This window comes from Nilaparvata lugens, chromosome 6 (assembly GCF_014356525.2).
Source record: "Nilaparvata lugens isolate BPH chromosome 6, ASM1435652v1, whole genome shotgun sequence".
NCBI lineage: Eukaryota > Metazoa > Arthropoda > Insecta > Hemiptera > Delphacidae > Nilaparvata > Nilaparvata lugens.
In genome coordinates, this window is record NC_052509.1 from 34,483,715 (window position 1) to 34,510,474 (window position 26,760).

The 26,760-nt window shown below is 35.2% G+C and overlaps 1 protein-coding gene across 7 annotated transcripts in view; it reads left to right on the plus strand.

Moving 5' to 3' along the window:
- LOC111063252 overlaps positions 1 to 26,760 on the plus strand; it is a 182,764-nt gene that overhangs the window by 27,009 nt on the left and 128,995 nt on the right. For 6 of the 7 annotated variants that reach the window (XR_005571618.1, XR_005571619.1, XM_039430681.1 and 3 more), the window contains exon 3: positions 9,940 to 10,167. The exons of the other annotated variant lie outside the window; for it this stretch is intronic. Coding sequence is in view for 4 of the 6 variants with exons in the window: in XM_039430681.1 (XP_039286615.1) it covers positions 9,940 to 10,167 (228 nt within the window). In the remaining 2 variants the exon portion in view is untranslated. The remainder of the gene's footprint in view (positions 1 to 9,939; positions 10,168 to 26,760) is intronic. 7 annotated transcript variants of the gene reach the window in all.

The following is a 26,760-nucleotide window of genomic DNA, read 5'->3' on the forward strand; positions in this document are numbered from 1 at the left end:
AAATATGTTGCACTCCTAGAATTGTGGTGAAGTGGTCAGTTATTGTTGATTCATAAATGATTGGAAAAAGATTATCTCTGGAGTTGGTAGCAATGTGATCTATGCAAGAAGCAGTTTCTGTTGTAGCTCTGGTTGCTTGCTTAATGCAGAGTCTGAGCCCATGCTCGCTTAGAAGATCGCAGTAGTCATTCAATTGATGATGTGGACGAATTTGAAGGGTGTTAATATTCATGTCTCCGGCACATATGACTTGTTGCCCTCTTAATTCATTCAGGATCGATTCTAAGTCACTCAGGAAATCTGTAATATCATTGAAGGACGGTGATCTGTATATTGCAAGGATGCTCCACTTTTTGTCTGCTGCATCCAACCGAATATGTAGGACATTTACCTGGTTAATATGTAGCTCAACACATTGTACATTTATACTATCTTTAACATAAACAACTACACCATCATTTTGTAATGGGTTGTTTATGGTGGAAAATACATCATATCCTCGAATGGACTGGAGTACAAATTCAGTCCTAATCCAGCATTCGGTTAGAATAATAACATCAATAGAAAAATTAATGTCGCACAATTGAATCATCAGCTCATCAAAATTTCTTCTGATACTCCTTATATTGAGACAGAAGAAGCTCAAATCACAAGAACTCAATGCTGCACAAAGTTGTTGACTGTTGTTGATCACTTCATCGTTTATTTCTTCAAAATAATCAAGATCCTCGAAGCTGAGCAAATTTGATAAGTTGTTGTTACTCATTATTTAAACTCTCATTAATCCCTTCCATGTTTCTTTCATTCCTGCTTAAGAGAAACTCTCCACTAACATCCTTTAGTTTTCGAATTAGGGTCAGCACTAAATCTTCTTGCCCTGTTGTGATATATCTGAAGGTTTGTGTGTGTCTGCTCATTGCTACTATTACATGTTGTGTGCTGTTATATATTCCAAGTTGTTTTTTATTGTTCCTTATCAGAACTACATTCTTGTGAGTTAAGCCCTGTGCTTCATGAATTGTATGGACTTTAATTGAAGGGTGAAGTTTTGATTGCAGCTCTTCTAGCACTGTTTTCTTCTCGAGCTGAGTGAATGTAAGAATCAGAGTGTTAGGTTCAAGTGGTCCAAGTTCTCCATTTTGTTATTTGAGGTCTGACGGATAACAGGACCTCATTTTTCGTACCAATGTCCTGGTAGTAGCTGGAAAGGATGTAGCAGACGTCTATTGGACACCTTCTAGTTACTGTTTGATGGATTCTCTTCTCACAGAGAGATGAAATGTGTGACCATTCAGCTGTTAATTTACTTCTCTCTATGTAATGTATTTGGTTTGAATCTCCTAGTAGAATAATCTCAGAAGCACCAGCGAGAGATGAGACAAATCCCACGAAACCTGCATGCATTAATACTGCTTCATCTATGAAAACACGTTTGTACTGCTTTTTTGTTCCGTTTATTATAAAAGATGAAACTGTTCTATAATCCTGTTTAATTATTCTTTCATATTTATTTTTGTGAATTCTATTCACCTCTTGCCTAATTTCATTTATTCCAGCTCTTGTCTGACACAAAATGAGATCTTTACCTGGTGTATGTTGCTGAAGGATAAAGTGAGTTTTACCACACCCTGGAACTCCATCCATCCAAGTTATTTTTGGCATCTTACCATTTGTGATGTCAACTTTTAGAATATTCTTCAGTAGCTCAGCATTCAGCATGATTTGGGTGTCTCTACTGACTAGAATATACTTTTCCTTAGTTAAGAATGACTTTGTTGTTTCATTGTAGGGTACGTATTTTCCTTCATTTTCAAAACAGGAGCCCATTCGATATGTAGTGGATGTCGGCCACAGGAAAGTCTTAAGTCGATTGTCGTAGATGTTCATCTCGTTTCGCCTTATCTCTTGAATACATGCTGCTGAAGAAGAGATATTACTATTCAGTGATGATAGTACTCCCCTATATAAATCCGCATTCAGAACATCATACTGTTGAATAAAGTTCCTGAGTTCTATCATACTGTTCAAATAAGCATAAAGAATAGAATCATACGGTAGGTATCCTTTAGGACAATCTTCAGAGCCATCGTTTTCATGTGGTATATCCAAGAACTATAGATTGTTTATTCCTCTGTAATAGAATACATAATTCAGGTTTTTAGTTTTAATTACTAAACTTAAAATGTCCAAGCATGTAAACTCGGAGTCAATATCAAAAGAATCTATTCCAATCGTAATGTTGTATTTATTTATCGATGCATATTCGTCTATTACCAGTAAGAGGTCACGGATACCTAATTGAGACTCATTGTTATTATTTTGCGCTAATATCAATGTCAATGAATTTTTAACAAGATGAAAACGAATTGAGCTATTATTTACGTTCCGTAAATAAACAGTAGGTAAGCTATTGTATTCATCTTGACTCAGCGTTTTCTTCTTGATTGAATGTGCAACGCCTTCTGAAATACGTAAACTATTTTTATTCCAGCGAGCTAATGATAAATTAAAATCTGTATATTGACCAAAGCTGAAAATCAAAGACGTCCTACTTTTCGCTGACTGTTTTATTAATTCTGTTTTTTTAATAGATGATAGGAAATCTTGAATATCTATTTTTATATTTGATGCTGTGAATTTATTTGATGATTTTGAGCTGGAAATTCTATTTTTAATCTTTTTAAGCACTTCCATAATTTGTTTGATCAATAATTGATTGTTGCAATGCTTTCACATAGCTGGGACAATTTAGATAGTTTACTTTGTGGTCTGAGGGTTTATCAGCTCTTTTGCAGTTAAACATACTGGAGGTTTATCGATTGAAGGGCAGGTTTTGATGTTGTGTCCTGTGATGGAGCAATGACCACAGATATCTTCTTCCTTTTTACAATGTTTTGTGATGTGCCCATAGACTTGACATTTATAGCACCTTTGCACTGCATGGTAATCATTAACTCTACATGATGTCATATCTATAAATATTTTTTTCTTATTAATTATTGCTTTCCTAATTTCGGGTTCACATTCTACTACCCAATGCACGGAATCCTTGTTTCTCGGCCCTAATTTGAATGATGGCTTGCAACCTTCTTCAAATTTTTGTTTTTCTATTCCTGAATTGACAAAATTTTTGTTATATATTTCTTCAGTTACCTCTTTGTTAGTGAGATCAGATGGAACATCATAAACAATTATCCTGGGTTTTTTATTTTGGGGCTCAGTTATCTTGATTTGATCATTATTTACAGCTTTAATCTTCAATAATTTCTTTTTGTCCTCTAGAGAATCCAGAACAATGAGTAAACCTCCTCCTCTAACGGGTACTGTCTTTTTTATTTTAATGTTATCCTTTCTCGCAATGTTGGTTTTCAGTGTTCCTTTTATTTTTTCACTGTCTTGTTTCTCATTACCGGTGGAATTTGAGGGTTTAATTAAGACTACCTGTTCTTTTGGAAGGATTTTCCTGACTTGATTATTGGACTGGGGATCGCTTGAAGTAGCTTTTTTCGGTAGTTGTATCATGTCTGCGTAAGTAATAGGCCTGTCTTTATTTTTAATTTCCTGAACAGATTTGCTTATGTCCTGTAATGAGTCATGAATTTTCGGATGCCCTAAAGAATCACTTATTTGGCTAATAGTAACTGCTCTCGTTTCTACTTTCACGATTACCAATGCTAATTTTTAAACTAATTCTAAGAAATTATCATATTCGGCTCTGGAAACCTTGTTTTTTTTAAATTCTAACGAAGCCCATTCCTTGAATTCCGAAGAGATACTCTTCATGTTCATTATGTCTGTGTTGAATTCACTCAGCAATAATTGTTCAACAGTTTCCATTTTACCTGGTTGTTCTCATACTTTGAGTCCTTGGTTCCCTGGAAAGTTATCCTCTTCTTCCTCCTCCTCGATTTGCGGGATCAGTCCACCCGGTGGTTTGGTTGGTGACCTCATCTATCCGACGACGATGACGTATGAAGATAGCTGCTGTATGGTTATTTATTTATTTATTTATAAGGTTAGCAAAAAAAAATACAAGAATCGGAAAAGAAAAAACAGGCTATTGCCTAAGACTAAGTTATGTTCCAGTGACCCACTTATTGATGAACGATGATTGTTTTGAAAACTATCACTACGGTGAAACTAAACTACTAAGATGTCTACTCTACGAGCGCTACTGTAAAACTGATTAAAATTAATAATATTCTTTCTCCTAACCAATTTGGCTTCCGCAAAGGTATAAGAATTAGCTGTACTAGAATTATCAAAATTTGTAACTAGCAATTTAGAGGAAAAGAATAAATGTCTAGCAGTATTTTTAGATTTAGCAAAGGCCTTCGACTCTGTTTCCCATGACTTATTAATAAAAAAGCTTGAGGCTATAGGTATAAGAGGAGTGCCACTTGAATGGTTCAGATCCTACCTCAGCAATCGACAGCAAAAAACAAAGGTTGAGAACCTTATGAGTGCAGAGGGTTCCATGAAGTTTGGAATACCTCAAGGAACAGTTTTAGGACCAATTTTGTATTCGATCTTTGCAAATGAGTTGTGCTCCATTCAAATTCAAGGTAGAGTTATAGCCTTTGCTGACGATACAGCACTCCTTTTTCAAGGAAAAAACTGGGAAGAAGTGTTCCAAACAGCAGAGATAGAACTCACAAAAATCACTAGTTGGTTAAGAAATAACTTATTGTCATTAAATTCAGAAAAAACAAAATTTTCAGCTTTTTCTTTAACAAATAGCACAAAACCACACATGACAACAATGAAGCTTAATAATTGTGATAGAAATAGTAACAATAATTGTAATTGCCCACTAATAGAACGCTCTGACAATATAAAGTATTTAGGAATAATAGTAGATGATTCATTGAAATGGAACAAGCACATAACATATACAACTGCCAAAATAAGGAAGCTTATATACAAATTCTATCAATTAAGGCGTATCATAGACAAAGAAATGTTAAAAACTGTATATGTACTATAACATTAGTTGAATCTCTTTTAAGGTACGGTCTGTTAGTTTGGGGTGCAGCTAACTTCAGTTTTATAGATCCATTATTTAAAACTCAAAAACGCATTTTGAAAATAATGGGAAACAGGGAAATCCGGTTTCCAACTGTAGAATTATTTATAGAAAATAGAGTACTCAGTGTTAGGCAATTGCATATATATTTGTGTTATTAGGGTATATGAAAAAAAATCAAAATAGGAACCGTATCATAAATCATAGCAATAATACTAGAATAAGAGAACGGGCCTACAATATCTAATAGAATACCATTAGAAATCAAAGGAGAGGAAAATTTCAATAGCTTCAAAAGAAAAATTAGACATTGGTTATTCAGTATTGGGATACAAAGTAGTGAGGAACTAATAGTAAGTAGGATTTAGATTTAAGTAGTATTCTTTTTAAATAAGGTAATTTATGGGTAGAAAATAGTACCTCGGTTTAGTATCTTTGTACTAGGTGATGCTTAGGGTAATAGATATGGTTTTAGATTTTTTGGAATTTTTGTATTATCTGTTGTAGCATAAATTAGTATTAATTTGATGATAACCTCGACACATATATTATATAGTGAGGTATCATTTTGTAAACCTTGAATATTATTATTGAAAATGTATGAAAAAAATATGTAATGTATGAATTTATGAATAAACTCCTCTGGATGTGTCATCCAACATCCAGAGAAATTATTATTATGTTCTGCAATTGAAGGATTGATGATTTCTAGTAGGAAGGATAGTCATAATGATAATGGTGTGGAGAACTGTGAAAAAATTGAAAATATGGAGATGCTTTCCGGATATTTAGCATACCGAAAAATGAGAAAATAAAATAAATACTTTCAATGAGAAAAGAATATCCAATAAAAGGAGAATGCTATGGAATTTTAATCAAAAAATATATATAATAATTGTTATTGAACGAAAATCCTAAATAAATGCTGCAAATCACCCCGAAGACCTCTGCTACTGCAGATGAGAAAATAAAATAAATACTTTCAATGAGAAAAGAATATCCAATAAAAGGAGAATGCTATGGAATTTTAATCAAAAAATATATATAATAATTGTTATTGAACGAAAATCCTAAATAAATGCTGCAAATCACCCCGAAGACCTCTGCTACTGCAGTAGAGGAGTCTGCAGTAGCAGAGGTCTTCGCGGTGATTTGCAGCATTTATTTAGGATTTTCGTTCAATAATAATTATTATATATTAATTAGCATTTGAATAAATGCATTCTCTATTTAATTCCATTGTAAAAATATATATTTGTTGAGAAAAAACTGGTTAGCATCTGTCTTTAGAGGTTCAATGATGAAACCATTCATCAACTGAGCAATGCTTGCTTGAACCTCAGAATTTGCATGGAGAATAAATTTCAAAATTACTTTAAACAATTTGAGAGAGGAACAGTTTTGGGACAGTCTGAGCCTGTTATTCTCTCCTCATCATAACAATATGAATTTCAAATGAATCCTCAAAAGATTCTCAAGTGCTTGAATAAATGAATAAATATAGTTCCAGTCATCGAACAGCTTAAATTGCAATTTTGAGAAAATATTTTGAGGATCGTTTGTTGATAAAGTATAACACTAATAATATTCCACCTTGACGGCCTTTCTTCACATCCTTACCCTCCTACATATCATCATACTTCATTATTTTTCTCATACTCGAGAGTATTGATAGTTTTGAATAAAGGAGGATAATCCAGAAACTATTCATACAATAACTCCTCTATTTACTGATGAAATGAAAAAAGATCTAGAGATTCAAAAGTGATAAAACTCGAGAAAAAAAGATATATAATTATAATATAGGACCGTAACACACAACTATTCCCTGGTTCAAGTTTGTGGAAGCCATATTTTTCCTGAAATAGGAGTGTCCTCCTGAAGGTTTTAAGCAGGATGTTCTATTGATTCTATATTATATAATATACATTACACAGATAAGATAAAGGATTTTAAGAGAAACATTATAGTGTTATTAATGTTTTCCAGTTTGAATTTCTCATTCAGTGATCGATTTAACTTATCAAATTCATTAGAATTGAGTAATTGAATTAAAATAGACCCACAAAAGCATGTTGGTTTCTCAATAACAGATTAACATGTATTTGATGTGCATGCTCTTACAAAATCGAGCATTCTGAAAGATCCAGCTGTCCCAAAATATTGAACTAGAAATAGTCCAGTCAAGGAAAGATTATAGAGGGAAAAGTTGAGAAGACAATTTTTGACCCCGCAGTTCTGTTTAGGGTAGTAAGGAGGTAAACATATCAAAAGTCCCCACCCCTACCCCATTTGCTAAGGGGGTGGGGATGGTTTAAAGGTACCATTTTTTGGATTCTCGCATAGAACTCAAAAAACTATGTATCTTAAGGATTTGACTGTCATATAACAAATTAAAGCTTACATAATTTCCTACAATATTCATCCTACTCCCCTAGTCAATATTTTTATATCTCCCCTAGTTTTCGAGATATCCGCTCTTGAATGTGTGACATTTTTGAAAAAAAAACACGTTTGCCACCAATTTTCTTCTATTTTTGATCTCATAACTTTTTAAAAATCAATGGGAAAAATCAATATCGAGTGTGAAATCTCCATTATTGCAACAATAGACCAATTGACAAAGGAATTTGGAGGGAATGTTTTAAACAAAATTTTTGACGTTGCAGTTTTGTTGAGACTAGTTAGGATAAGAACATATCAAAAGTCCCCATTCCTAACTCATGTGCTAAGGGGATGAGGGTGGTTTAAAAGTTTCATTTTTCAGCGTTTTGCTCCCACGCTTATATCTTGAGAACAATGCGTTCAACCGACATAACTAACAATTCAAAAATGAAGCTTGATAAATTCTCTACACTTTTTGTTCAGTGGAATTTTGTGATATTCCCAATAGTTCCCGATATATTCGCTCTTGAAGGTATGCAATTGTTAAAATAACAGGTTTTTATCCAATGTTTTGCTCTTTCAGGGCTTATAACTCTCCAACAATGCATCGTGAGAATAATTACTCATCGTAGGTTTGTAGAGCATTAAATTCTCTTTGAAATGAATTATTATTTTACTATTCCAAGTTTTCCTTCCATTGTTATAGAAGCTTCAATGCAGGGGGTGAAATATTCATTGCTACAACAATATATTGATCGTTTGACAATGACATTTGAATAGGGTGTCTGTGACACATTTTTTAACTTTGCAGCTAGATTTGGACTAGTTAGTAGGTGAACATAGAAAAAAATGCGCATCTTTATCTCCTCTGTTGAAGGTGAGGAACCGCTTAGTTGACACTTGTTGCAGCAATGAAAATTTCACCCCCTGCATTGAAGCTTCTATAACAAAACTATTGCTAGTATTACAAAATTCTACTGAACAAAAAGTGTAGAGAATTTATCAAGCTTCATTTTTGAATTGTTAATTATCTCGGTTGAACGCATTGTTCTCAAGATATGAGCGTGGAAGCAAAACGCTGAAAAATGAAACTTTTAAACCACCCTCATCCCCCTAGCACATGAGTTAGGAATGGGGACTTTTGGTATGTTCTCCTCCCAACTAGTATCAACAAAGCTGCAATGTCAAAAATTTTGTTCAAAACATTCCCTCCAAATTCCTTTGTCAATTGGTCTATTGTTGCAATAATGGAGATTTCACACTCAACACTGAAGCTGCTGCAAAAGGTGTAGGAAAATTCGTAAAGGTGTGAAATTATACATCAAATAAAAGAGAATTCAGTGCTCTAATAAGCTCATAATCGATATTGATTTTTCCCATCGATTTTTAAAAAGTTATGAGAGCAAAAATAGAAGAAAATTGGTGGCAAACGTTTTTTTTCAAAAATGTCACACATTCAAGAGCGGATATCTCGAAAACTAGGGGAGATATAAAAAAAGTTGTAGGATGCATATTGTAGGAAATTATGTAAGCTTTTATCTGTTATATGACAGTCAAATCCTTAATATACATAGTTTTTGAGTTTTATGAGAGGAACCAAAAAATGGTACCTTTAAAACACCCTACCCCCTTAGCACAGTGGTTAGGGGTGGGGACTTCTGATATGTTCACCTCCTCACTACCCTAAACAGAACTGCGGGGTCAAAAATTGTCTTCCAAACATCTCCCTCTATACCCTTTTTTGAGCATTCATTGCCTGGACTAAAACTTGAATATAAATATTGTATGAATCGTAGGATATTTTGATGGGACTTGAAAATTATGTAATTTTTGAGAGAAAGACTTTCAAAGTTGCTCAATTCAACTTTGAAAAGATAGGGTGGATATTTTTTAGAGCACCAATGACGTCATACCGACCAGCTGGTTTGGATTTGTTACTGCACATTTTTTCATGAACACTACCTTGTATTCTTGTTACATTGGCATGCATAAAGTCAACCAATATACCTACTATTACTTCTATTACTATTAGTATTACTATTATATATTATTGAAGTAATAGTAGGTATTGAGTCAACTCACCTTGAATGACTCATGTCAGCGGTCAATTTGCTAGATCGTAAATATCAGTTCACAATGCTTCCATTCACACTGTATAATGTTTCCATTTTTTGCTTCTATCGAAAATGCTGATTGCTTCTATGAATCGGTCTTGCTGATCCAAGATCCACTCTCGCATGCACATGTTTGTTCACAACATCTCTCGGCTCTCAGAGCAGAATATTGTATTCTACAAATTATGTTCTTGGGGTATTATAATGTAAATAATAAACTAAAATTTACAACAAACTCTATTCATTCACTATCAACCTAGCGTGGTATGATAAATTTTTGAATGCAAAACGGTTTGAACAATTTTTTATTATCCAAATTTTTATTTCTTAGAGTTATAATCAAGTAAAATCAATATCGTTGAAATACAACATCAGCTTCATTAAAAAATGATAATTTTTATTTAATGTTTTTAGAAAACGTTGGAAGAGTCAAAGAAAAAAGAGAAACAATCAAAAAATGAAAATTCCAAACGTCTGGTGGATGCAACGACCGGGGCAAAAGAAGATATCCCTGTTCGTCCTGTTGATGAAATTGTTCCGAACAAAAATGATGGCGCTCAAATGAGTGAGCAGCCGTTGAGAGGTGATTCAATTCTCTCCAGTATCTCGCCGCACTTTCTGATTCCCCACTCTGGCAATAATGTAAGTTATTTCAAACAAATATCTTCTAAATTTGTATTGATTATAGACAAATAAGAAAATAATAAATCCTGGATGGTCCTTCGATAGATAAAATTAATTTATATCGTGAATAGGTAGTTTTTGTGAAGACAGTTTTGGAAAGGAACATGATTCTTCATTCTATTAGCCCTATGGTTGAATAGATCATTTTTGAGAAACCAAATAAGTTGAAAGGTTCATTAACTATAGTAGCTACAACAGGAGATCTCGTGGTAAGACCACTAGAGCTCTTGAAAAATGAATTCCTTATTGAAACAACTCAGGCATTCCTCGTTTTTTTTCATTATATTAGAAAATGTAAAGTTTCTACTTATGTTGTCTCATAAATCGTCGATTCTTTATGCAGATTACAAAACATTTTTGCTGTATTTCAAGAGACTGATAATTAAAATCGGAAGTGATTTTATGAATTAAGTTATAAAATTAATGTTATAAGGTGTTTTTCTATGAGAAAGGATACCGTAAGAAAATGATTTCTCTCTATACATTGGTGTATAAAATCGCACCCTCCTGATGCTGGGGAAACCTCCCGGAACACCTTTTAGGATGTGCAAAAATTCTGACCCTTCCCTGTCTATACATACTCGACTGCACTACATGGACTCAAACAAAGAGCTTCCTGGGCTAGAGGATCGGATATACATGGGTGCAATACGAGGTCTAGGAATGGATGGTCTCTAAGACTGGATATTCATAGATCGTATTTTTTTAAAGGTCGTCCTGATCACATGAGCAGGTATATATTGAACTCTCTCCCACCTGTTATATCTGAGATTGACTCCAGTTTTGTTGAAGATTAAGGATTGGTTTCCGAGCTCGGGATTTAGCTAAGTTCTAGACTTTAACTGGCTTTAAACTCTGGAGTTAGAAAATTGGCTTTCCGAGTCAGAGCTTTAACGAAGTCGAGGACTCAAATAGACCCTGGAGTTTAGAGATCACATAGACCCTTGAGTTTACAATTTCGCTTTCTGAGTAAAGGGCTCATAAGTCCAGGACTTGAATTAGATTCTCGCCTCTTTCCCAGTCAAGCATCTATCGAAATCGTTAAGTCCTGAACTTAGAACAGCGTGATTTTAAACCCTCGACTGAGGTAGGATTTAAAATTGAGTTCTGGACTTGAATTGAGCAAACACATCTTAGTTATTGTTTTGGAGTAGATGAATAGGCAAATACATGTCTTGGAATGAGTAAATTATACGGATTAGTACATCTAAATTCATAATTAATAGTTTGCAAGTCTATTTAAAATAAAGTTCTATCGTAATTATGCGTTAAAAATCAACCTTATTTCACGACTGTAATATTACCCAAAAATTTTCAAGAAAAATAATACAAGGATTGCCTTGGATTTTTTTCTTTCAATGTGAATAAGAATAAGAATTTTTATTAGTCATTAAACATTGTACAAACATGCAATAGGCTTCGTCAAGATAAAAATAATAAATTAAAGTCCAAGTTTCTTCAACAAATTATTAAACATTATCACGTACACCCTGAGTAGCTTCAGAGGTGGGTGATTGATACCCAGGTGTTGCTCCTGGATGACTTCGCTCAGTCGTAATATGGGCGGGGAAAGGAGGCAAGTCGAAGTTCCTCTTCTTTCTTCTTTGTGCTTCAGCTGGCGTGGACAGCACCTCCTGGTGCTTCTGACGGCGTGAAGGTCGCTCTCTTCTCTGTGACACCACTTTGATGTAATTTTGTATTGGCCTTACGGCCTCGGTTCCGCTCCAGTGAAGTAGGAAAAGGAAGGACAGACAGGATAGGGACGGCAGACTACGGTCCGCTGTGCCCTTGGGAGATGGAAAGATAGGGACGGCAGACAACAGTCCGCTGTGCCCTGGGGAGAAGGAAGAATAGGGACGGCAGACAACGGTCCGCTGTGCCCTGGGGAGAAGGAAGAATAGGGACGGCAGACAACGGTCCGATGTGCCTGGGGAGAAGGAAAAATAGGGACGGCAGACAACGGTCCGCTGTGCCCTGGGGAGATGGAAAGATAGGGACGGCAGACAACCTCCTGGTGCTTCTGACGGCGTGAAGGTCGCTCTTTTCTCTGATGACACCACTTTGATGTAATTTTGTATTGGCCTTACGGCCTCGGTTCCGCTCCAGTGAAGTAGGAAAAGGAAGGACAGACAGGATAGGGACGGCAGACAACGGTCCGCTGTGCCCTGGGGAGATGGAAAGATAGGGACGGCAGACAACAGTCCGCTGTGCCCTGGGGAGAAGGAAGAATAGGGACGGCAGACAACGGTCCGCTGTGCCCTGGGGAGAAGGAAGAATAGGGACGGCAGACAACGGTCCGATGTGCCCTGGGGAGAAGGAAAAATAGGGACGGCAGACAACGGTCCGCTGTGCCCTGGGGAGATGGAAAGATAGGGACGGCAGACAACGGTCCGATGTGCCCGGGGAGAAGGAAGAATAGGGACGGCAGACAACGGTCCGCTGTGCCCTGGGGAGAAGGAAGAATAGGGACGGCAGACAACGGTCCGCTGTGCCCTGAGGGGATGGAAAGAATAGGGACGGCAGACAACGGTCCGCTGTGCCCTGGGGAGATGGAAGATAGGGACGGCAGACAACGGTCCGCTGTGCCCTGGGGAGATGGAAAGATAGGGACGGCAGACAACGGTCCGCTGTGCCCTGGGGAAATGAAAGGACAGGGACGGCAGACAACGGTCCGCTGTGCCCTGGGGAAATGGAAGGACAGGGACGGCAGACAACGGTCCGCTGTGCCTGGGGGAATGGGAGGACAGGGACGGCAGACAACGGTCCGCTGTGCCTAGGGAGATGGGAGGACAGGGACGGCAGACAACGGTCCGCTGTGCCCTGGGGAAATGGGAGGACAGGTACGGCAGACAACGGTCCGCTGTGCCCTAGGGAGATGGGAGGACAGGGACGGCAGACAACGGTCCGCTGTGCCCTGGGGAAATGGGAGGACAGGGACGGCAGACAACGGTCCGCTGTGCCCTAGGGAGATGGAAGGACAGGGACGTCGGACATCGGTCCGCTGTGCTTTGGGGGAATGGAAGGACAGGGACGGCAGACAACTGTCCGCTGTGCCCTAGGGAGATGGAAGGTCAGGGACGGCAGACAACGGTCCGCTGTGCCCTGGGGAAATGGGAGGACAGGGACGGCAGACAACGGTCCGCTGTGCCCTAGGGAGATGGAAGGACAGGGACGGCAGACAACGGTCCGCTGTGCCCTAGGGAGATGGAAGGTTAGGGACGTACGGCAGCCAACAGGCCGCTGTACCAGGACAGGAGGTCGGGGACGTACGGCAGCCAACGGGCCGCTGTACAAGGAGCAGGAAGGTTGTGAGAGGAATGCTGTGGTCTGGGGCTCGTCCGGCGTTTAAATACTCCCCCAAAGTGGAGGGGATGGAGTTGTGCCGCCGCCAGAGGCGGTGGAAATCGTCTCGATGCGCGGAAGATGGTGCGCCATCGGTACCTTCCTTATCTCTGCGGTCGGCTAGCTTTGCTGATAGCCGAGCGTCTTTCAATAATATTATTTATTATTTTCTCGTCACAATTTTACTTTGTGACAACATTTAAACTTCAATAAATTTTCCACACAATCAGGTAACTATAACATCACAATTCATAAACTCTTTTAAATTGTAAAATGGGGTTTGTCTTAGCAATTTATTAATAACCAATTTGAATTTTTTCACCGGAATTTTATAAACTTATCTCAAGAGGAAGTTTATTATATATTAAAGCAGCGTCCACACTATGCCACGGATGGCTTTTGGCACTGCCAATTTGGCCAAGCCAATACAGTGTGGACGTGACCGTTGGCATGTGTCGCTGTGCCAATGCCGTGCCAACGAAAATCGCTCTAGTGTCGGTCTCCATCAAAGGAAGCCAATGAGAGCCTGTAGTGAGGACGTGCCTACCGTTGGCTTTGCGCGGCACACACATTGTCCAGTTGTGGCTAAGACAGCGCCTTGTTAAGTCATGGAGTGGAACAACGCCAAAGTGTGTGAACTTATTGAGCTTTATCGTGATCGTCCGGTTCTGTGGGACTGTCGTTTGAAGGCGTACAAAGATAGAAATAAGAAACAATATGCTCTTCAAGAAATTGCAGATACTTTTGGAGTTGACAAGCAAGTTGTGGAAAAGAATACTGTAAACACGATCTGGACGGCAGGATAAACCTCCACCAATTATGTAAACAATATGTGCCTACACCGAGTATGTAAAGGTGGGGAAATGAAAACAAGAAATGATCGTACTGGTTTTGATAATTAAAACAAAACAATAAATTATTTGTACAAAAAAATTAGAATTATAATTATAAATTATGAAATAACAATAAAAATATGAATATTTCAAGGGCTACTCGCTTGGCTGCTAGTGAAGATTAAATTTGTTGTGAAAATGGAAATTTTAAAACAATGACTCAGTAGTCACCTACCTTTTTGAATAATGGCCCCCAATTTGGCATCCACTGGTTAATCGCGACGTTAATTAATAATGAAAAATAAATAAAAAACTGATCTAATGAAGTGGGTTCAGATCCCTTCTTCTTCAATAATACAATTCTCTTTAAACTGCCCGAACTGTGACAGGAAAACTGTATTATAAAACAAGAATAAAATCTATCCCCTTCACCAGAACAGCCGGACTTTTACTCTCAGTCCTAACGAACGAGCTCACACACACCTAGTAAAATTTTTGGGTATTAATATATAACTCAGTCAATGCCAACATGAAGCCATTTCAAATACATGTTTTTATCAGTCGCACAAGCCGAGCACGTTTGTTTTCAAAAACAAAAGAGAAACTACAATAATTTTGATAACAAGTGAAATAAACAATCTTTCTGTCGATGACAAAACTGTTCAAAGGCAGAAACACCGTTCATTAAACTTTTCGTAAAATAAAACTCTAAAATCCTGATCAATATGAGATAAATATATGAATCATATATATGTCCCATATGACCAGGTGACACATCACCCATCCCGCTGAAAGACTCGTCCCTGAGTCTGTAGTCAAGAGGGGAACAAAAAAAAAAAAAATAAATAATGATTAAACAAAATAATATACTCCGGAAACAAACGTGTGCCTGATTGACTTGATAATGCTACTATACATTGAAATCAAACATTTACATAGAAAGGTAGGTTACTCAAACTAAATTACAAACATTCAAATCAAAATCAAAAATGAAACTATGCTGCACAATAACATTGATTATATATGAAACTAACTTTCAATATTATACACATTAATATACATGAATATTCAACTTATTATGAAAAGAAAATCTCAATTGACAATAATTTATTTGTGAATCAACATTGAACTACTTCAAAAGCTGCAATAAAAATCGAGAAAAAAAAAAAAAAAAAACTTTATAAGTACATTATGACTCATAACTATAATTATAGTCAAGAAAAAAAAACAATAAAACAGTTAATCCATCAAAAAGTAACTATATAACTCCTAACTATCGATTATATGTATCTTGGGTTGTGCTACCGTTACAGCAGATAATTTACACACATACAACTTGATGCCTAAATATGCACAGAATAAAGTTAAAAACCCTAACCAGCCAAATAATATAAAAAACAAAACTAGAGGAATTTACAACATCTCCCCAAGAATTTGGAAGATCTACTTTGTGAAATATATCTGACGATATTACGTCTTGAACTGTAAATTCCGGAACCTTTATATCTATATCAGTTTTTAAAATTTCGCTAAAATTAACAAAATTAGGATTGAAATGCGGTTGCAAAACATCAATTTTCAACGAATTAAACTTAACCCAATGCAAAGGTAAGTAATGGAGAACCTGAGGTTGTTTATCAACATTTGCGTCACATGGAAAAGTCTTTCTCACCATTATTCTCCCGCCGACCGAAATCTCGCAATGACAGGGTAAAACCACATACATTGCTCCCGGAATAGGTTGAAGATGATGAAACGAACCTCCCTCGCAAGTGACTGTAGTGTTGGCCTGTATATTCGCGACGATATACTCCGAAGGCGAAAATTCGACGATCTCCAACTCCTGCTTAGCTGGACGACAGCTTAAACTGCAATATTGTTGGATGTCCTTCAGCTCTGTCACCGCAAACAAGTGATGCATACATCTTGATGACATATGTCCTCCATGCACCAGCCGCGGAAGATAGCATAAGAAATCGTCCTGTGCCCGACAAGAAGAGAGATGATCTCCCGAGATGACCTGAATCTCACCGTCCTCCTGTCTCCGCGCCAAAACGAAATCCTGCTGCTGAAGCTGACAAATCTGGCCGTCGAAATACATAGGTGTCCTCACATACTTGTGCAATTGAAACTGTCCGCCGATGCTGACCAATGGTACTTTTAAACTAAGCACCATGGAGTTCTCCTTCACCACGCAAGTCGTAAGTGGAAGATCAAAATATCGCTGCAAATCCGATAGAGGTATAGCTAACTGGTGTCCTTTCGACTTATATCCTTTCTCCAATCTGAAGAGATCTGAACGTAATAAATTGGGGTGTACCAGCGAAAAGGGTAAAAGCTTTTTATCACAGCGTTCCTTCGCAGTATTTATGAATTCCTGCCGTGATAAAATATTTACATGTGAGTAGAGGTGAAAAATGTAAGTTAATAACTGGTTTGTGAACAGTGTTTTCTCCTCCGATACATTCTGTTGTACGAATAATCTCATACTGTCTGTTAATTTGCTATACGCATCGTGAAATTGCTGAGAAAAATTTCCAGCAAACTGCCTCAAGTTGCGAGAAATCCGAATTAAATCTTTGTGGTCGTCAGCAACCAACCCTTGGAATGCGTTGAGGTGATCAGCTACATGTTTTTCGTTGAATTCCAGCTTATGAAGTTCCCCATCCGTCGCGACTGCGCAACAAAAATGAAGAAAATCGCCGACAACATCGATCGCTCTGGTCTTTCGTGAAGCTTGAGTCCCAAACGAATTGAAGAGTTGAAAGCAGCATGACTGTTGCGAAGAATTCCGTTTGTAGAATTATACAAAACTTCTACCGCATCCGCTAAACTGCAATCCTCTTGTTGACAGTTAGGCCAGAACACCCTTTCCGCCTGCAAGATGTCGAGCTGAGCTGCCGGGAAATCTACCTCGTATGTTAGTGGAACCGATGATTCATACGCTACAGCGTGACGTAGCTCCTTGTAGAAAACTCCCGCGAAGACCCTGACTGCCTCCAGTTGCGCCGTGAAAGTCGTGAGAATGAGAAATGACGCAAAATGTACCATAATTGACATGTTTATGCGTAACAGAACCTCTTACAAACAAAAAAAACTCTACTTGAAGCAACCGCAAATGAATCGTAATAAAAAAAAAATCAAGAGAAACGTTTACAATAATATTAATAAACTCGACGTGAATATTACAATTAACAACTGGACTGGCTGGTTAGCATATATTATTAATCAGAAACCTAGAAATGATACAATTTATTAGAAGTGCATAGGCCTATATATATACTGGAACAATTCTGAAATCAGAACAATATATGAGTCATATGAAAACAAAATCACAATCATACAATAAATCATCAGAATATAAGAAACTTATACTCTAGTTATATTTTTATTGAGAAAGAAATTCAAGTCAAAATAAAAGTGAATAAAATATTCATCCATCAAAAATATAATTGTCTTATAACAGCTTCATTATGAATTTCTATTAGTGAACGTTTAAAAGTATCAATAACAACGTTTGTCACTCAATGAACGACCTTGCCCTGGATATGAATAACAAGATTGACAACTAAACAAAAATACGTGACAATTGCACTTTCTTAACGTAGGTCACATCAGTACAAACGCAAAAATAAAATAACAAAACAATGAATTACATTACTGTACTTTTTCGTGGCACCAAATATTAAACGTACCATGATTTATCGAGAAAAAAAGAAAGTTATATCAGTGATAATGTTATATTACAAAAATGTAACATGTAATCAGAATATGTAATTATGTGAATGAAACATGACCATTTGGTTATCATAAAATGGTAAACTATCCATCAACCATATTTCCTGTTCATTTTCCTGGAATAACCATAATTTGAAATAACTAAGATATAATTATAATGACTATGAAATATAACATGGTTAGTCATAACTGTAAAATCAATACAAAATCAATAATGCAACTGTGAAATTAAATGTAAAACCCAGCCAAATACCAATTTTCATAGGTAACTGTACCCTAAAATTATAAATATGTAACCATGGAATAATAAACCCTCTTCTATAATAACTGATTCTATATCGTAAAACATGGTTCTACAATGATTACCAAAAATCACTTCTGAAAATAGAAACTCAACCATAATAATAAGCCCTAAACTCAACCTATTGTGCCAAAGAAAAAAATTTTTCTACTCAAAACCATTAATATTAGAACCATGACACAATGAAACTCAAATATTATCATGAAATATAATCAAGAATATAGTAATCATTAGTTTATACTGAGAAAAAAATTATAAAACGAAATTCAATTCAAAGATATAAACGTATAAAACTGAAACTCTGCTATCCATAGCTAAAAAATTCCCCTATAACCGTTTATTATAACCCATGGACAATAAGTTTGGTCTATATTACCATTGAAAAATATGGACTTCACCTCCAGCAACAATAATCAGTAATAATACTTTAATAAAATTTTACGAGGACTTATAATTATAGGCTTGAATCATAAGACCCCATCGAAAACAGATCAAATAAATAAAATATAATCCTATTATTCAACCACTGGATGATAAATCCATAAATATTATAATCAATTCTGATAAACAATGATGAAATGATAAATAATTACGAATAATATTTACAAAAATTCTCTTAGGGACTTTAATATAGCGCATAACTTCAAAAAAATATGACTTAAAAAAATGACTATCACCATTAAACCTTAAATATCAACACCTTATGACAACAAATTCAAATATTCAATTCATGAATTCTATCAACAAAATATCTACCTTTAATAACCCTTGAAATATTTCAATAAAACTTATTCATAACCTTAATATATGAAATAGAAAATCCAAAGGGCCAAAATTCTAAAGTGAAATATCTCAGAACCCTTTGCCCTAAACAAAATTATAATTATCGCAATGCTAAAATCTATGCTAAGAAAATATGAAACTGCAATAAAATTTTTTTTCGAAAATCGACTTTTTCCGAATTTGTCTGAAATTTCTAGACTAACAATCAAGATACGCCGCATACCTTGTAATCATCATAAATCGTAAAAAAAAAGAACTCATCGGACTCATCATAACTGAAAACCAAAATCCAATATATGTAGAATACAACTATCCATCAAATATCATGAAACCAAAATGAAATCCCAACATAAACCCTAGAAAAATAGCAGATAATCATTCAGCAAAAACGCGCGAAATTCAAAATCAGTAGATAACCATTCAGCAGAAACGCGCGAAATTCAAAATCCGTGTCTGACTGTAGCCGAAAATTTACTACCTATTGAAATAACTCACGAACCCTCAAATATCTCAAAAATATCTACTTCACATATCCTATCCCATTTTAGAAATGCAAGCGAATGACCTAAATTCATCTTTAAATTCAAAAAAAAAAATTTTTGCTAATATACAAGGTCACCAACAAAAACTATAAAATGAAAAACCTCAAAACCCTTTGCTCTAAACAAATTTTTCACAGAACAAAGTTGAACGTACTCATCCCAAAAAATAAGATTCCCGAAAAAAAAAATCGAAAAATCACAAAATTGTTTTCCATGAACTGGAGATTTCTGAATTTTTCGATAATTTCGCCTCTTGACAGCCAGTAGAGCAAAAATTTAGTAGAAGTCAATCAATATCGAACGCTATCAAAATCGTCGTTTGAAAAACTTCCTTCACAACAGATTCGTTCGGTGAATTACATTGAATTTCCAGAATATGTTTCAAAATACTAAAACAAAACTTTATATAGAGAAAAAAAATCACAAAATCCCAAAAAGAAAATTTTTGAAAATTATTGAAAATACCTAACTCGAAAACTACTGCCCTAATCGAAAAATTTTATTGGACATGAACGATTGAAATTATCACTACCTACAAGCTCAGTGAGAAAAAATCATAAAATCCCAAAATTAATTCACCTGTCACATGACTATCATCCAACGAAAAAAAAAACTCAATATCTAGATTACAGACGACATTATTATGGTATAATGATTGAAATAAAACTTTTTCCACTTTTCCACACCTTGCTATGACTTTCGTTCATGAAAAAGTTTCATTCTCCTTACATGAATAATTTCTGGAACATCTTTCCCCGCTTTTCTAATAACACTTCATAGTTAAATCAGATAACTTCCTTGATACCACAAAAGGCCCATGAAAAGGATTATTGAATTTTTTACAAGTATCAGCCTGATACCTAGGATACGAAACTAGAACTTTATCTCCTTTATTGAAAGCTACTAATCTATGTCTTTTATCAAAACTATCTTTTTGTTTTTCCTGCACTTCTCTTAATATCTCCGGTAATCTCTCACGGACCTTGCGCATCATCTCTAATAAGTTGATTCTGTAGAGAAGTGCTTCTTCGCTCGTAATGACAAAAGAGAATTCAAAAAAATCGTTCTCAATATCGGACAATGATTATTTTCAATTTATCTGACATCGAATGATGTATTAGTCCCAAACAGTCAGCGTTTCTTCATGAATGACACTGCAAATCAGCTAAAAGGCCTCGTTCTACTAGCAATATTGTCTCATGTAATACTTTCGCTGAGTCTGCTGAGTCTGAGTTCGTTTTTCAAACCTTTCCAGAATTATGTTTCAATAATATTTCATCGCTATTAACGCTTAACTGGGACACGCTTTCCAAACTATTCAAAATTATGTCATCATATTCTCTACCGAACTCTCATTAATAACAATTCCATCAGTTTCAATTTTATTATTCTTCATATCTTTCGGATAATTACAATAATTCAAATCTGATTCTGTATTTTCACCTTCACTGTTCACACAAATCGCTGATTCACATTTCTGGCTATAATTAATTTTAATATCTACAAGATCATTCCTTGAACTATCAATATTTGATGGACCGCCGTCTAAAACATTTTCATCAATATGCCTAGTACTAAACTCCTGTGTCCTATCAGTAAAATATGCTTTCTTCGTCTAGCATTTTCCGAAAACTTATTTCTGCCATCAAAAGAACACACTCTAATATCATAGCCTTCTTTTTCACAAATTCTATGCATCCTTTTATAAACCCGATAAGCATAATTAACGTTGTAAAAACAATTCCGTGTAAAATGATTATGTTTACACAAACTTTACATTTCTTACGTCTTCTTTTTCTATTAGTCCTATTATTCACGAGACTACATTCTGATGCATCCTGACTCCTCTAGATTCACAATCATTACACATACCAGAGTTCACACAATTTTCAATCGGCCTGTTATCAATCGTAAAAGAGAAATCCAAATCACTTTCCGATAAATCTGATAACTCTTTCTTAATCATTTCCATATCTTTATCCTCTTTGTAAATTATATCTTCCTCATTCAAATCACAATCATTACAAATAAGAACTTCATCCAACCCATTTTCAATCTCGAAGTTACTAACATGACAATATACATCCACTTCATTTGAAACATAATAATTACAAGAATCAAAATCATCACAGATAATAGCATTTTCTAAACAATTCTCTTTTTCAAACTCATTTCCGATTTCCAATAGTTCTTCAAATTCGGGTTCCATAATATCATTAATTACTTGCACCTGTCCAAATTTCCACTCATTCAAATACTGACATGATAATTCATATTTCTCAATATTTTTATACAATTCTACAATAGTACTATTTGATAACATTATAATTCTTTCAAATATATTTGAAGACAAACCTCTTAAAATTATCCTGATAATCCGAGATTCATGCATATTCGAATCTACTTTTCTACATAGGGATAAGACTCGTGCTACAAAATCTCTACCATCTTCTTCAAATTCCATGCTACAAGTATCTAATTCCTTTTCTAGTTTCCACAATTTGAGAGGAGATCGATAGAAATTAACCAATTTTCTTTCACTGGCATATATTCAAATTTGTCCTGTCGAGTCAAATCATTCTCAATAACGTCAAAATATTTCTCAGCACTTCCTTTCAAACAAAACCGCAAGTATAATAAATTATCTTTTTCATCCCAACCGTTCGCTAAGGCAACCTTTTCAAAATAGTTGAAAAAATCATCAATGTCAAATTCTTCATCTTTTCCATCAAAAAATTTCGGTAATAGTAACGGTCTAAGTTTTTCCATTGTTAATCTGTTCCAATCCAATTTTATTCAATAATAAATAATAAATTTCCAATTAATCTGGTTTCAATAATCATAAATTCCCCATATCTCAATTATCGATATCTCTCCAATAATAATAAATTTATCCTATTCAATCATATCTTAATAATCATCAATTTCTCATATCATCATAAATATCCAATTCTTTCTAATAAGAATTGATAATAAATCTTGCAATCATACAAAATCTTCAATTGCCAAAGCTTTTACAATTCAAAATCTCCAAATCAATAATCGTAAATCTTCCAATATCGTGAATCTCAAAATTAATCTGTTCAATTATAATTATCATTCTCCATCCGTTAAAATCCATTATTAGCAATCAATTATTGTTCCACAATATTCCAATTCAATAAATCCTCGAAATTCATCCTACTAACTGTTTCTAGAGCCCCGTAAGGTTTATACTCAACTACTTCACCCATAATTTCACTGAAATAAAAACATATAATTATTTTAATAATGAAAAATGCAACCACAAAAATTGAATCTTCAATGAGGTAACCGGAAAAGTCCAAATTTTAAAAGCTGGATTAAAAACCCTTGGAGCCTCCACCAATTATGTAAGCAATATATGGACGGCAGGATAAACCTCCACCAATTATGTAAACAATATGTGCCTACACCGAGTATGTAAAGGTGGGGAAATGAAAACAAGAAATGATCGTACTGGTTTTGATAATTAAAACAAAACAATAAATTATTTGTACAAAAAAAATTAGAATTATAATTATAAATTATGAAATAACAATAAAAATATGAATATTTCAAGGGCTACTCGCTTGGCTGCTAGTGAAGATTAAATTTGTTGTGAAAATGGAAATTTTAAAACAATGACTCAGTAGTCACCTACCTTTTTGAATAATGGCCCCCAATTTGGCATCCACTGGTTAATCGCGACGTTAATTAATAATGAAAAATAAATAAAAAACTGATCTAATGAAGTGGGTTCAGATCCCTTCTTCTTCAATAATACAATTCTCTTTAAACTGCCCGAACTGTGACAGGAAAACTGTATTATAAAACAAGAATAAAATCTATCCCCTTCACCAGAACAGCCGGACTTTTACTCTCAGTCCTAACGAACGAGCTCACACACACACTAGTAAAATTTTTGGGTATTAATATATAACTCAGTCAATGCCAACATGAAGCCATTTCAAATACATGTTTTTATCAGTCGCACAAGCCGAGCACGTTTGTTTTCAAAAACAAAAGAGAAACTACAATAATTTTGATAACAAGTGAAATAAACAATCTTTCTGTCGATGACAAAACTGTTCAAAGGCAGAAACACCGTTCATTAAACTTTTCGTAAAATAAAACTCTAAAATCCTGATCAATATGAGATAAATATATGAATCATATATATGTCCCATATGACCAGGTGACAATACCTATAAAACAATACCATCGTTTGCGACGTTTACGCACACTGTTTTCGGAAATAATTATAAACGCACCTAAAGCAACTAGTACATCGTCCTCGGCAGACATTTTGCGACTGAATCACTGAATGCCAAACTCAATGCCAACGTCAGGTGTAGACGGCAAGCCAAAATCGGGTTTGCTGCGTTGTCTTTTGGCTTTTGGCATGCCAAAAGCCAAACGTGGCATAGTGTGGACGCCGGTTTACACATCTCTGGTACTTATGGCTTTTATGAGTCTTAGATAATCTTTTATAGGGAGTCAGAAGATCAGAGTTCGATCTAGTATTATAATTGTGATTAAAGCTATTTCGAGCAAAATCGACTAGGTTTTTTTAACATGAATTAAATTGTAATAAATGTACAATGAAGGTACAGTCATAATTTCAAGATCAGTAAAGCTCTCTCTACAAGAATCTCTCTGCTGCAAGTTTGCAATAAATTATCCTGATAGCCTTTTTCTGCAGGATAAGTATCTTTTTTGCATTGCTACTGTTCCCCCATAACATAACTCCATAGGGGAACGCAGAATTGGCTAACTGGGATTTGGCTAACTATGGAAGTGGCTGGCTTGGAACTCACTGATTCTGTCGCCAACAGAATTGGCTGACTCTGAACCCGCTGATTCTGGCCAGAAAATTGTGGAGAATTGGAATTGGCTAACTTTGGAAGTCGCTAACTCGGAACTCACTGATTATGATGTCATCGTTTTGACCTTTCTCGTACTGTTATTATGTCGTGTTCTCATCATCCTCTTCCACCTCCACCACCCCCTCTACAACCACAAGATCCTCCTCTTATTCCTCTTCCTCCTCCTCCTCCTCCTCATCATCATCATCATCCTCTTTCCAAATTGTCATCTCTTTATATAATATTCTAGAGGGTATTGAATATATTGCCATGATTGAATTCTTATTATTGCTGGGGTTCTTGTTCTAATATAAGTCTATTTATTCTATTATTATTGTTTTAATTGTCATAATAACAAATTATTTTGATTTTATAACTTTTGCATAGCTTTGTACTAATAATAATAACGTTGTTATTATTAGTACAAATATTATATTATATTATTATAATCATGACAATTAAAACAATAATAATAGAGTAAATATTGTGTCAATGAAAGTAATAATAATAAATAATAATAGAATTAATATTATATAATATTATATTAATAGAATTGAATATAATAATAATATTGTTGTTATTATTATATATTCGTTTTAACTCTGTTCTGTAACTATTATTCAGTTATTTTCAATTAAATTAAATTTATTGAATGAGCATTAGTGAGTTGACTTAAGCCGTGTTAACTTAATCCTTATACGGAGTGTCCACTGAATCAGGCTCAGAAAATTCCCGTACATTTCCTGTATATTTCACATTTGCCCAGTTTTCCTCGCTGGTTAGAACACATGTTTAATATGTGAAAATATAGGTGTTGGGGGGGGGAGGGTTTATGGGGTTTTTTTAGAAGGGGGGTTGATTTGGAAAAATATAATATTCTTAAATAACAATTTCAAAAGTGCAAAAGTATGTTATTCATCAAAATGTAGCACCATTATACGATTATAACTATGTATTTTGAATAATATAAAAAAGGCAATTTAGAAGAAAAAACGAAACTCCTAAACTTACCCTTTACCCTTTGAAACATTACAGTCCAGTCACTACCGGTATATACATTGGTGTTTGCAATATATATTGTAGTTCTGATTTTCAATATATTGTTTCGATACATTAGAGAAGTCTAGAGTCTAGAACCAATTTTTCATGCAAAATTTTCGATATCCTCCAATTGCCAGAATTTAAGTGTACAATTCAAAATCCCTAATTTTGTGCTCTTCAACCTGAGACCGGAGAGTGAACAAAATTACGCCTTAAGGGATTTTGGATTATACATTAGAATTGTAGCAATCAGAAGATATTGTTGATTGAAAACTAAAATTCATTACTTTGTTGAAATTTTACTCGTTTTTGTGACTCAGAACACATTGCATATAGAGAGCTCCAAGTGATTTCATTTTATTCAGAATTTTATAATCTGAAAAACGCGAGAGCAAATTTAACTGTCCGACGACTGGATTTGGCGGAAATAAGCGACCGAAAATACGAGGTGTTTGGGCCATTCTGTATCTAGCATGAGGAAATTTCGCATGCAAAAACTGGTTCTGGACTTCTCTAATGTATCCAAACAATATATAGAAAAATCAGAACTAGATTATTATATTGAAAGAACATTCCCCTTTTCATGTCTATATTGACTGGACTAATATTAAACATAACACTTTAGGTTCTGAAAAACATAATTATGTGTAATTTGATTTACTATCAATAATTTCAACATCGATAATACCTACACCAGATACGGAGCTATATCTCAAATCGATATAAAGGTATTTCCACACATGCCGAACCGAACCTCGAACAGTGTAGCGAATCGTAATTTAACTACACTGTAATTTCTTTTCTGTAATTTCTATTAATTTCATTTTTCTGTAATTTCATAATTTTAACACTCAGCTGTTAGACAACCGCCGCAAAGTTCTCCGAACCGTTCAACGTCCCACTAGCCGCTCTTTCAAACGTTCTCCACGCCGTTCGCCGAACGCTGAACTTTTTAGCCAATCAGAGCCCTCGATTCTCGATTAAAATTCGCCGTGCAGCTTGCGGTCCAATTTTGGCTATCCATCACAAGTGGAAAACATGAGTATACTTTCGCGAATATTAATACAGTACAGGCCTCTTCTCATAATCTACATTTTGAACAATTC